At 42.8% G+C, this 14025-nt stretch overlaps 1 protein-coding gene across 1 annotated transcript in view; it reads left to right on the forward strand.

The window, feature by feature from the left end:
• The window catches only part of RSAD2 (radical S-adenosyl methionine domain containing 2), a 32927-nt gene extending 19390 nt beyond the window's left edge, over positions 1 to 13537 (forward strand). Inside the window, exons 5-6 of the mRNA XM_033937551.1 lie at positions 4169 to 4201; positions 9582 to 13537. Of these exons, the coding sequence (XP_033793442.1) occupies positions 4169 to 4201; positions 9582 to 9746 (198 nt within the window). The 3' untranslated portion in view covers positions 9747 to 13537. The remainder of the gene's footprint in view (positions 1 to 4168; positions 4202 to 9581) is intronic.
• Positions 13538 to 14025: the final 488 nt, after the last annotated feature.

Consider the following 14025-nt stretch of genomic DNA (forward strand, 5'->3'; position numbering starts at 1 on the left):
CAAGGTGAGAGGAGTTAAGAGTTGAAATCAATCTCAAAGAGGTGGGTTTTTAACTTGGACTTGAAGACTGCCAGGGACAGAGCCCACCATAGGAATTTGGGCAGTTTTTTTCCAAGCATACGGCACAGCAAGATAGAAGGACCGGAGTCTGGAGTTGGCAGAGGAGGAGAATGGCACAGATAGGAGGGATTTACCAGCTGATCAGAGCTCACGGTGGGGGGGAGGAACATAAGGGTAGATAAATAAGATGAGTTTTAAACATGGGCATCCATGAAATTGTGGCTATATCTACAAAGTGGTGGCTACATCCTTTGGACACCTAAGTACCAATTATCACTTGCTAAGACCCTTAATTGGCTCATTAACTACTTATATTGGACGCCTAAAGCACGTCTAACTTTAGGCATGACTTAGGCGCCCTTTATAGAATCGGGGCTGCTGTGTCTAGTGAGAAAGTCAAAGCTGAAAGTCATAACATGGGATTAGAAGACCTAAACAAGACAAAGATCATGAATACAGAAAATGATGAAGATTTTGAGCTTGAAGGCAATAGAAGAGAAATTGTAAAGGATTTCAATCTCCTGGGCTCTTTTGTAAACAAAGAAGTGACTAGCAGGGAGGAAATACTCCAAAGAATAACACTTGGTTGCTCTTCAATGAAGGCTCTCATTAAAGTATTCAAAGGCAAGGAGGTTACACTCCAAATGAAGAACAGACTTTTCCACACACTCATTTTCTCAGTGGTCAGTTACAGATGTGAAAACTGGACACTACAGAAACAAGACAGAAAGAAGATTGACTCATTTGAGTTTTGGTGCTGGAGAAGGATTTGAGGCATGCCGTGGACTGCCAGAAGAACTAACAAATCGATTCTGGAAGAGATCCAACCGGCTATGTCACTCGAAGCCCAAATGATGACGTTATGACTGTCTTATTTTGGTCACACCATTAGAAGGGAGAGATCACTGGCCATCCACTGCCGCTCCTGCTTGAGGGGGAAGAGTCAGTCAGAAAGGCCTCCCCCAGCTTCCCCGCTCTTACCTCCTTAAGGCAGCTTGCAGGCTCATTGGTGTTATAGAGATCCCTGCAGCTGCCCGTCGTCCTCAGCGGCACGTTCTCTCTGCTATGTCCTGCCTCTGCTCTGACGTCAGGGACAGGTATGCGGCAGAGAGAATGTGCCGCTGAGGACGACGGGCAGCTGCAGGGATGGCTATAACACCAACGAGCCTGCAAGCTGCCGTGTTAACCTAAAAGTAAGAGCGGGGAAGCTGGGGGAGGATACAGGCTTGCGGGAGAAGCAGGCGTTTGCAGCGGGGAGCAGGCCGAAGAATGCCTTCACGGCAGGAAGGCAGGCCATTGCGGGGGGGGGAGGGGCAAGTCTTCGCGGCGGGGAGCAGGAGAAAAGAGTGCCTCATGGCAGGGGGGCAGACCTTTGTGGGGGGGTGGCAGATCTTCATGGCAGGGAGCAGGCCGAAGAGTGCCTTCACGGCAGGGGGCAGGCTTGTGCAGAGGGAAGAGGAGGAAGAGTTCCTTCGTGGTGGGGAGGCAGGCCTGTGCAGAGGAAGGAGTAGGAAGGAGTAAGAGAGGGGAAGAGAGATGCCAGGGTGAGGGGAAGAGAGAGACCAAACAAAAAAGAGGGGGAGGAAAGCAAAGGAGAGGTGCTGGACTGAAGGAGAGAGGGAGAAGAAATGCAAGACCACAAGGGGAAGGGTACAAGAGGGACAAATACTGCTCTAAAGTAGGTGGGGTGCAGGATGGCAGGAGAGATAGTAGGAGAAAGCCTGTACCTGGGGAAGGGGATACAAGAGGTAAGGAAGAGAGAAAGAAGAAGCTGGATATGGGGAAAAGATAAGATGCTGGACATGGAGGGAGCATAGGAACGGGGACAGTATTGGAGAGGAGAATAGGGACCGGGACACAGAAGAGAGATGCTTGATGAAAGGGTAGTTGAGAAAAGGAGAGATGGTGGATCTGGGGATGGTGGGGTCCATCGCTGCAGCTGCGGGGGGATGGAGATAAAAAAAAAGAAAGATGCCAGACCTCTGGGGGAGGAAAGGGAAACAGAAGGGGAGCACAGAGATGGAAGATGGATGGTTAGCACAGAGAAAGAAGAAAGGAGAGCCTGATCAAAAGACAACCAGACCAACATGGGACCAACATGATTTGAAAAATAACCAGACAAGAAAAGGTAGGAAAAATAATTTTATTTTCTGTTTTGTGATTACAATATGTTAGATTTGAAATGTGTATTCTTCCAGAGCTGGTGTTGGACCGCGAACGTGAGCTAGGATTTAACAGAGAGAGGAAAATTATTTTTTGTTTGTTTATTTTGTTTACACCACAGGACCAGTGTGGGTAGGAGAGGGCAAAAGGGGTGAAGAGGCTATAAAATAAACCCACCAGGATGTTTGGAAAAAAACCACCCAATTGGGCAGGAAAATCGAATCAAATCGAAAAATCAATCAAATAGGCTAAATCAAATCGAATCAAATCAAATTTTTTTGTCCTGAATCGGGCAGCACTAGTAGCCAAAAGCTATCAGGGTTAATCTTACTTCTTATTGTAATTGTTTCTTTTAATGGCTCATTACGAATCTTAGACATAAAGATAGGAGTTCTAAAACATCCCAAGAAGTGATCTGTTCATGGCTGCTTAAACCATTCAATTTCCAAAATTGATGATCCTAAATAGTCAGAGTCTGTATAACAAATAATATCTAAAGCATATGAATATGAGTGGTAACTGGTGAAAAATTTAAAGAATTTTAAAAAGATTTAAAATTAATCACATCATTATTATTATCTACCTCGAGTTGAAGATTAAGATCGCCTACTAATAATAATCTAGGAAATTTCAGTGAAGCTTTTAATATAGTATCTAAAAGAAGAACTGCAGACTTATTACAAGCTCCAGGAGGCCGATAAAATAATACTACACCTAGGGCTCCTTTTACAAAGGTGCGTTAGGGCCTTAACGCATGGAATAGCGCTCGCTAAAATTCCGCGCACGCTAGCAGTTACTGCCTCCTCTTGAGAAGGTGGTAGTTTTTCAGCTAGCGCACGTTAATCTGGTGCGTACGCTAAAAACACTAGCACACCTTTGTAAAAGGAGCCCCTAAAGTATGAGATTGCAATTCATCCTTTATAGATAAAATCATATATTCTAAAGTAGAACTATTCTCTTTCTCTATTAGATTAACATCTAAAAAAAGAACAAAAAATAATAGCTAAGCTACCTCCCCGCTTCCCCGCTTGAAGTAAAGAGCCCTTTAAATCCCGAGGGAAGCAGTTCTTGCTGGGTAAGAGTATCTACTTCAGGTATCCATGTTTCCATAATGAATGGCAGACCCATATCATTATCGATAATTAGATCGTGGATAATCTGTTGCTTATTACATATTGATCAAGCATTGCAATAAAAAGATAGAACAGGAGTAAGGGGATTAAATATTTAGACAAGCAGTTCTCAGAGACTAAAGAGACTAATGCATTCAAATTCTTATGTTTCACAGTTTTTCTGCCTTTAAGTATCTACCCACTTCTTCCAGGCTAATCTTTAGAATAGAGGAAAAGCCTCAGAAGCCACGGGCTGAACATTGCACCGAAGCTATGGGTGGGGGCCAAGGAGCCTCAGTAGCTCCCCTCCCCCTCAAACTTCTATCATTGGCCATACTACCGCTCTCTTCTTTTTTTTCTTCTATTTATCTTTTCACTTTTAATCTTCTCTCTTTTTGAATTTACTCGTAGGTATCTTTTCTTTTAAATTTTAAAGCACTGGCACATTCAACAGTATATATATATATATATATATATATATATATAAAGCAAGCTAAAAGTTTCTTATCTTTATCTTTGATCGGATGCCGCTTGTTTTAGGTCTCTCTACTTCCTTCACTCGGTCTTTATGCAGGTCAAAATGAAAGCGGGAAGTCTTCCGATGTTGGCCAGCGTTTCATGAGAAACTCATTTCATCAGGGCTCTGAAGTGTTTTGGATTCTATTCCTTTTTCGGGTCACAAATGTTTACTGGAGTGGTTTAATATTTGTTGTGTGCTTAACAAATAGACCCATATCTTGAGTTGACAGAGAAACTTAAACATCAAATAAAACTGAATAGCTTGTACTTAGGTTCTTTAATACTTATGCATTATTCTTTCTGATCTTCTACAGATGCGGGATTCTTACCTCATACTGGATGAATATGTAAGTCATTACTGAATAAAGAATATGAAGGGGTTCGTTGAGGGGGGGTCCGGCAGGAGGGTTTGGGCACCCTCCTGCCGGCGATCTTCAGGAAAGGGTGGGTGGTCATCGGGCAGGAGGGGTTGAGCACACTCCTGCTGCGATCGTCGGGGTGGGGGCCTACCAGCAGGAGGGATTGGGCACCCTCCTGCCAGCAATCATCGGGGGCAGGTAGGAGGCCTTTAGGCAGGAGGGATTGGGCAACCCTCCTGCCTCGTTCGTTTAGGGGTTCATTTGGGGTTATTAAGATGATGCACTGTATTGTTTGATAATAATGAAAATATAATATAATTATATATTATATTATATTATATTAATATTTTTATATAATTATATTTATAATTAAATAGTTTAACTTTGTGGTAATAGCTTGTTCTATTTATGGTGGTATTGATATTTATTGAAGTTATTTTATGTATTGATAAGTCCCGGTGAATATATTTGTATTAATGGCAATGTGCTAATTTCCCAATTAGCATATGACCCTTAGAGTGGGAGCCCTTACCAGCACATATTTGCTAGGCAATGAGGGCCAGATTTTATAAATGACATCTAACTTCAGGATCCGAGCCTAACTTTTATTTTTTAGTTGGCTTAATCAGTATGGTAATTGACCATGATGGTTTTCAGTTAATTAAAAAAAAAAAATTAAACAGACAATTTAAGAATTTGGCACCAAACTCTTAGGATGCCTAAGTGGAGGCACCCTCCCACACCTAAGGGAGCCTAATGATGCCTATCTTAAACAGTAAGCATGGTTGTGGGTGGAGAATAGGCATGGCTGACTTAGGCATTGTTAGGTGTCTAACATAGGTACCACCAAATTGGGTGAGTGGAAAGCTGGCCTAATAGAGCAGCACCTATTGTTTATTTAAAGCTTCTGTACCACTAACTAATGACTATGGAGTCAATTCAGAGCAGTTTACATGAGCAGCTTTGATGGAAATATGAATATTAACTTCAGTAATGATGGTACAATGCACGAGCTCCAATATATGAACTAAGTCTGCTTAGGCACCACTAGGCGTGATTCTATAGATAGTATTTAGTGGTTGACAACTGCGCCAAAAGCCTACAATGTAGGCACTGTTTATAAAATCTGGCCCTAAGGGCTCCCATGTGCTAATTGGGTGGCATGAAGTGATGCAGCTATTCTAACCAGTTAGCGCAAGACATGCCGCCTACCGTCTGCCCCAAACAATCTAGCGGGTTTTTCCACAAGGATTAGCCTCAGCTTCGCATTTGGACCATCATTTCAATTTCCCAAGGAACTTACTGCCGTGTTGACACAGACACAGGACCCCCCTGAGGAAGGCAATCTTTGCCGAAGCACGGCCCATTTAGGGTCAAGGTTCCAGTCTGCGCTTTGTTATATTTTTCAATAAAGTATTGTATATTTTATCTCCTGGCTCCAAGTCCTGGTTCTGCTTTGTGGGGGGTTTTTTTGGACACTCCTGTTGTGTTGTGGAACCTCGGTCCTTTGCCTCTGACTTTGGGCTCACTGCTAGTACTGTGCACCCCTCAGTGGCATTTGTGGCTTGTGTCTCAAACAAGCCCCCTGTACTAGAGCATATTTTCTATTTTTTAGCAAAACTATTGTAGGACTCCTGAGCATGGGTTGTAGATTTTAACCTGCATTAAGCAAGAGTTACTGCTTACTGCAGTTTAGTAAAAGAGCTCTCTAATTTCTGATGGAAGAGAGCTCCATATTTGTGGAGCAACCATGAAAATGTTTTTTTTTCCGAGTTGATGGTAAACAAACTACCAAGCAAAAAAGAAACTTACTATTCTTTTGAGTAACTGTACTGTTGTGATATCTGTCATGAAAAGTAGCTCGGTAAATCAGAACCGAGCATAAACTGGTATACCAGTTTTTCAGAAAGAAAAAAAAAGACAAATACAGTGTTCCCCCGGTCATTCACGGTTGGCGGTTCGCAGTCCAGGTCATTCGCGTTATTTTCCGACTGCGAACTGCTGACAAGGAGAGGATAGCTGTAGAGGCATTGGAATTGGAAACAGAAATAAGGAATGCCGACCTGGATGTGGTGGCGATATCCGAAACCTGGCTCACAGACTCCCACGGGTGGGACATGGTCATACCGGGTTACAACTTGCTTCGCCGGGACAAAGAGGGTAGGAAGGGAGGGGGTGTAGCATTATATACTAAAAATGACATTAAGGTCACGAGAATCTCAGATGTCCAGTATACTGGGGAATCCCTTTGGGTTAATTTGGCCAGAGGGAAGGACAAATGCTTGTATCTTGGCGTAATTTACAGACCCCCAAGACAACAGGATGACCTGGATATGGAAATAATCGAAGATATAGAAAATATCACCTTGCGTGGGGACACAGTATTGCTAGGTGACTTCAACATGCCTGATGTGGATTGGGTTACACTTACCTCTGCTTCCGGCAGCAGCAGGAGGCTATTAAACTCTATGAAAGGAGCAAGCCTCAGGCAACTGGTGTTGGAACCGACAAGGGATCAGGCAATACTGGACCTGATACTTACCAATGGAGAAAGTGTCACAGAGGTCTCGGTGGGCAACACATTGGCCTCCAGTGACCACAACATGGTATGGTTCAATATCAGGAAAGGTTTCACTAAATCTACTACACTAACCAAAGTCCTCAAATTCAAGGACACAAATTTCAAAGAAATGGGAGACTTCGTTCACCAGGCGCTACAAAGCCAAGAAGAAACCGATAACGTGGAAGACATGTGGTCGACTTTGAAAGCAACCATACAAGAAGCAACAAACCGCTATGTAAAATCAGTAAGTAAACGGCGAAGGAACAATAAGCCACAGTGGTTTACTGCGGAGATCTCAGACCTGATCAAGGAGAAGAAAAAAGCATTCATCTCTTACAAACAATCAGGGAAGCAGGACTCTAGAGCAGACTACCTGGCCAAATCAAAAGCCGTCAAAACAGCAGTCAGGGAGGCTAAATTCCTCATGGAGGAGTCTCTAGCAAAGAACATCCAGAAGGGAGATAAATCCTTCTTCAGGTATATCAGTGATAGAAGAAAAAACTCAGGCGGGATTGTACGTCTTAGGAAACCAGATGGAGACTATGTGGAAAAGGATTCGGAAAAAGCCCAACTATTAAATGAATACTTCTGCTCAGTCTTCACCCGAGAAGCGCCAGGGCTCGGCCCTCAGCTACAGACAAGTGTTGGCTCAGTTGACCCGTTTAGTAACTTTGAGTTTACGCCCAGCAGTGTCTACGGTGAGCTGTCAAAGCTCAAGGTTAACAAAGCAATGGGGCCGGACAACCTGCACCCCAGGGTGCTTAGGGAGCTGAGTGATGTCTTGGCGGAGCCACTGTCCGCGCTCTTCAACCTCTCCCTTAGTACAGGCAGCGTCCCGTTGGACTGGAGGACGGCTAACGTCATTCCACTCCACAAGAAAGGCTCAAAGATGGAGACAGCAAACTACAGACCAGTGAGTCTAACATCGATAGTGGAAACTAATGGAAACTCTAATCAAACACCAATTAGATAAGATCCTGGATGAGGAGAATCTACGGGATCCCCGACAACATGGATTTACTAAGGGGAGATCCTGCCAATCCAACCTGATCAGATTCTTTGACTGGGTAACGGGGAAGCTGGATATTGGGGAGTCCCTGGACATCGTGTACCTGGACTTTAGCAAAGCATTCGATAGCGTACCACACCGCAGGTTACTGAGCAAGATGAGTTCTATAGGATTAGGTAACACATTGACAAAATGGGTTGGGAGCTGGCTTGGAGGTAGGCTCCAAAGGGTGGTAGTGAACGGCACCCCCTCCGAAATGACGGAGGTGATTAGTGGAGTACCACAGGGCTCAGTCTTGGGCCCAATCCTATTCAACATCTTTATAAGAGACTTGGCAGAAGGGCTTCGAGGTAAAATAACATTATTCGCCGATGACGCCAAACTTAGTAATGTAGTGGACAAATGCACAACAGACGAAGATTCAGTGCCCGACAACATGATGCACGACCTACTCCTACTGGAGCGATGGTCTAGGACATGGCAACTCAACTTCAATGCCAAAAAATGCAAAGTTATGCACCTGGGCAGCCAGAATCCATGCAAGTCTTATACCCTTAATGGCGAGATCCTAGCAAAAACGGTAGCAGAACGAGACTTGGGGGTAATCATCAGTGAGGACATGAAGTCTGCCAATCAAGTGGAGCAGGCTTCGTCCAAGGCAAGACAAATCATGGGCTGCATACGAAGGGGTTTCGTCAGTCGTAAGGCGGAAGTCATTATGCCATTGTATAGATCCATGGTGAGGCCCCACCTGGAATACTGTGTGCAATTCTGGAGGCCGCATTATCGCAAGGATGTGCTGAGACTGGAGTCGGTGCAAAGAATGGCCACCCGGATGGTCTCGGGACTCAAGGATCTACCATACGAAAAACGGCTTGACAAATTACAGCTATACTCGCTCGAGGAGCGCAGAGAGAGGGGGGACATGATCGAGACGTTCAAGTATCTTACAGGCCGCATCGAGGCGGAGGAAGATATCTTCTTTTTCAAGGGTCCCACGAAAACAAGAGGGCATCCATTGAAAATCAGGGGCGGGAAACTACGAGGTGACACCAGGAAATTCTTTTTCACTGAAAGAGTGGTTGATCGCTGGAATAGTCTTCCACTACAGGTGATTGAGGCCAGCAGCGTGCCTGATTTTAAGGCCAAATGGGATTGGCACATGGGATCTATTCACAGGGCAAAGGTAGGGGAGGGACATTAAGGTGGGCAGACTAGATGAGCCGTGGGCCCTTATCTGCTGTCTATTTCTATGTTTCTATGAGAGAGCAGCCAGAGCGCCGGCGAGTGCAGGAAATCACTCGCTGTATGCTCCGACCGCCTCTTCATGCATTAAGTCGGACCTTATCCAATCAGGAGCTGCTTTGACACGCAGCTCCTGATTGGTTAAGGCCTGACTTAGTGCAGGAAGAGGCGGTCAGAGCATACAGCGAGTGATTTCCTGCACTTGCTGGCACTCCGGCTGCTCTCTCCTGCCTCTCCTGCTGCCCTCTCCAGTCTCCCCCAAGAAAAACCATATTCGCGGTTTTTCAAGATTCGCGGGGGTTCCTGGAACTATTGGTTTCTGTTACCCTATAGCAAACCTTCATGTTCAAGTTTTACCTGAAGCTTATTTGTATCTGTTGCAAACTTGCAGGGGAAAGAAGCCAGCAACCCGTGTAAAATCCTTTGAGTTAGTGAATTGGCACTGTTATCTTTTAGACATCAGCTCAGTGTTTAATTTAATAAAGTCCTATACATCTTAAAAACAGACACATTATTACAGTATCTGTTGCTCTTGTCTATTAAATTTGCAGATGCGCTTTCTAAACTGTAGGAATGGACGGAAAGATCCTTCTAAGTCTATTCTGGATGTTGGCGTTGAAAATGCCATCACGTTCAGTGGATTTGATGAAAAAATGTTTCTCCAGCGAGGAGGGAAGTATGTGTGGAGCAAAGCAGACCTGAAACTTGACTGGTGACCAGGTCCCCTGCATTTGTTGCAAAGTCTGATGATGGGAGCAGTTTCCAGAAGGCAGAGAAATATTCACAGTATTAGTATTCGTTATAAAAGAGGTTCAGTATTCTACTTATATCACATTCTGTTTATCCCATTAATGTGACGTTTTCTCAGAAACCACATGGAATGCTTCAAAGCAAGCTTTCGTAATCATGCCATTCAGGCAATAACATCCTGCATGGGTGTAGCTCGCTTGCTGTTCCACTCTAAGAGAAATGGATTTGTGTCAGTCAAAGGGCTCCTTTTACGAAGGTGCGCTAGCATTTTTAGCGCACACACACGATTAGCGCGCGCTATCTGGAAAACTACCGCCTGCCGAAAAGGAGGTGATAGCGGCTAGCGCGCACTAAAACCGCTAACACACCTTTGTAAAAGGAGCCCAAAATGAAGGAAGAACGAAAACATAACCAGGTCCTGTTAAGCATATAACATATACAACCTAGAGGCTTAGAGTGGTGATAGGCACCCTAAAGCGCCTCCAGGGGTGCAATTCCGGTGCCGGGTTTTTAGACACTGGTAGGCACCTTGAATTTTCATTTAAGTCCGCTTTTAAATGGTGTTTTGGATTTAACTTAGGTACTGGTAGGGCACATACTGGCGCCAAATTAAACCGCTGTTTATAGAATATGCATTCAGTTTTTCTCTTGTGAATGCTTGTAAAATTCTTTGGACAAATATGTTTTTGGATTTGGTGGGATATAACACGAGAGAAATAAAGAAGCAAATATGTGTATGTTCTTAGTCCGCTTAGGTTTTAAGCAGAATCGTACATTTAAAAAAATAAATACTGAAAAGATTTAAGACAGTAAAGAACAATATGATAACATGAATCAATGGTATGTCAGGTAAGGCTCAGAATAAAGACTCATTCCACTTCTCAATTTCAGTTTGCTAAGGAGATTAAGAGGGATTTGAGCTCTTTGATCCTCTTTTGTGTTTACAGTGTAGGTCATAACGTATTGCTAAGCTGCTAAAGTCTAGTAGGATCAAATAAACAAAAGTAGAGGAGATTATAAAAGACCAGTAATATTAAGAAAACCCAAATAGGGAATGTGTTGAATGGTTTACTACCAGATTAGGGCCCACTTATGCAATGAAACTAGGGCTAGATGATTTTCTTCAATGAAAATAACTTAAAGCAGTGTATCGCAAACTGTGTGCTGCGGCAATTCCAGGTGTGCTGCGAGATGCCAGCATGGAGGAGAGGTGCCGGCTGATTGCTTACGAGACATGCCCCTCTTGGCAAGAGGTACGTCCTGTAAGCAGTCAGCTGGCACCGACGACTTTCCTCCTCACCGGCATCTCTCCTCTTTCCGCACCTCCCCTCCTCCAGGACCCCCGCCGGCGAAGTGACAGCTATAGGGTCACGGCTGGAAGACCCCCGCACATGCTCGGACGTCGATGTGATGACGTCATGCATGCACGCGATGTCATTGCGTCGACATCCGCGCTCTTCCGGATGCCTTCCGGCTGCACATCCTTTTGAAGCCCTTTTGCTAAACCGCGTTAGGTGGTAACTTGCACCTAAATCAGCAAAAATGGCCTTATGAGGGATGTGCTAAAGCATTCCGTGTTAGTTTTGCCATTTGCACACACTAACCCTTAGATTCTATATATGGTGCCCAAATGTGCGTGCCGATCCAAGATGTGCATGCAGTTTAATTGGATAATGAGCCATTATTGAGCAATAATTGGATGCTAACAATCAATTACTGACATTAATTGGCATCAATTAAGATTTGCACTTGCATCTGGCTGTGCACTATTCAATCAGAATGACAAAAAATATAGACAAAATACTCCACAAAACGGTCAACCAAGACAATAATCAAAATTTTGCATTCACAAATGTTTGTGATAAGAATATGTTGACTAATTCAATATCCTAAAAACATTTTTTTTTAATTGTTTCTTTATATTTTTTTATATATGTGGAGAGTGGAAAGCCCTCAGTATTCATATCTCCAACTCATTATAGAGTCAATCCATTCCACGGGGTTTATCATAATCATTGGTCAACTACCTCCACCTTAAATAGATATAATATTCAAACATTTCAATAAATATATTCACAATTATCAAAACAAGGAACTTAGCTTATGAATGACAGATGGAAAGAAAACTCCTTGTCACTGATTTCTTCAGGAAATCAGCAAAAATTTTATCGCAAAGCCACGTCCAATTTTACAAACATTTGCATTCATATACAGTACTTGCAAAAACGTGCTCAATGGATCGCCTACTGAATAACCACCAGCCTTCCTGGAATACTACCAGTCAAATGGTGCACTATTCAAACCTCTTTTAGACACATGGGTCTCTTGTAGAGAATAAAGGGATTATACAGCTACAGTCTTAGAAGTTTGATAAAAGAATTGCACTGAATAAATCAATAGGAACATGTGAGTTGTGCAATAATATATACAGGAAGAGAGGTAAAAGCCAGTCTTTATCTTGTTTTGCATAAATGTTGTTTAGCTCAAAGTAATACAGTGCCAGGTTTCATGAAGTTGATCATACCCCATATTTTAAATGTTTCAATGAAATGATTCATCAAAAACAAAAGGAAATCTACTTTCTAGAGAGCAGTATATATAATCTGGCATGAACAGCCATTTGAATGTGAATTAATAGATAGTATTCACCCGAAACAAATATGCATATGTATGTTAAAATTTGCCTTCCCAAAAGTATTTGTCAGTTGAATGAATGTTTTGAGCTTTTGGACTAAAATTATGATTTATACGAGGGTAAATCAAAAAGTAAAGACAAAATACATTTAACGACTTTAATAGAATTGTGAGCAAATTGAACATGTCACTTTTCCACATAGTCCCCATGCAAGATGACACATTTGTTGTATTGTTCAACCAGCTTCTGCATTCCTGCAGAAAAAAAGTTTTTCAGCTGCTCTTGAAGCCAGGTAAGCACTACTTCCTTTTCATCAGAGGTGAATCTGCGACCTCACAGCATCTTTTTCAGTGGACCATGGATGTGATAATCGCTAGGCACCAGATCTGGGCTGTAAGGAGAATGGGAAAGACGTTCAGACCTAAGCTTTTGTCAGTGCTGCTGCCAATGTGCTCTTGTGCACGATGTTGATGGGTGACCAGAACGACCTTCGTCGGTTACACCTGTTCTTTATGCTTTAAACCTTTTTACCCACTCATAGCACAATGAATCAATGAAAGGTTTATATCCATACTGTCAATATCAGATGGTGAATTTCCACAGGTTTCACTCCTTCTACCCAAAGAAAGCACACTACTGCACATTGTTCTTCAATGATGCAATTTTGCAATGAAGGGTCCATGTGTCTGACTTCATGGCTGCCACACGACTAAAGGCCGAGAGCTGCATTGTACGTGGATGAAATATTCAACAGGCAATATACAATACATATGTTGTATTGCCCTAGCTCTATTCTGGTTATCACGTAATTTAACAATTGCCTTTCAATTTTTGATTCACCTTCGTATTTATATTAAATTTAAATCTCACAGATTTTGCTGTTTTTTAATGAAACGGTATCACCATATTACGTAGTTGGTACTAGTTGTATAAAAACATGACTGCATGCAAATTAAAAGGAGCTAATTTTTGTTGACAGCACAACAGTGATTTGTGGCTGAGTTAAAATTCCTGAGGAATGTACCAGAGGTAGTATTTATGTTGTGTACAGTTTTCTTATAAAATACCGCATTTTGCTGCAACCAATGAGAAGAGTTGTATATGTCTGCATCATGCCGATTCAAAAATTCTATATTCTGTGTTGTATTGTTCAGATGATGTTACTTGCTAAAATGCTTTTGTTGTAAGTTTATCTTTTGTATAGATTTTCAATAAATATTTTTGTATATTACTTAAAATCAAGCTCTGGGTGTGTTGTATGTATTGTCTTTATACTGCTGATATATATTATCCACAATTCCATGGTAATTAACTATTGTAGATGCAGGGTCCCACAAGACTTTGGGAACTCACAAGACTGACGCAGCAACTATTTTTGATAGTGGATCTACACAGGACAGGAGTGTAGAAAGATCACTTTATCCCCGCTAGACCACCAGGCTTTAAAAGTAAGGTGTGAATAGGTCTGGGAGGTGGGGTAGTAGAGACTCATAAATAACCAAATTCACAAATCCTAAACCCGTGAATATGGACGGGGGGGGGTGTATATATTTACATGACTGCAGATGAAAGCCAAATGACCCATCCAGTCTGCCCATCCATAAGCATCC

Source organism: Geotrypetes seraphini, chromosome 3 (assembly GCF_902459505.1).
Source record: "Geotrypetes seraphini chromosome 3, aGeoSer1.1, whole genome shotgun sequence".
Lineage (NCBI taxonomy): Eukaryota > Metazoa > Chordata > Amphibia > Gymnophiona > Dermophiidae > Geotrypetes > Geotrypetes seraphini.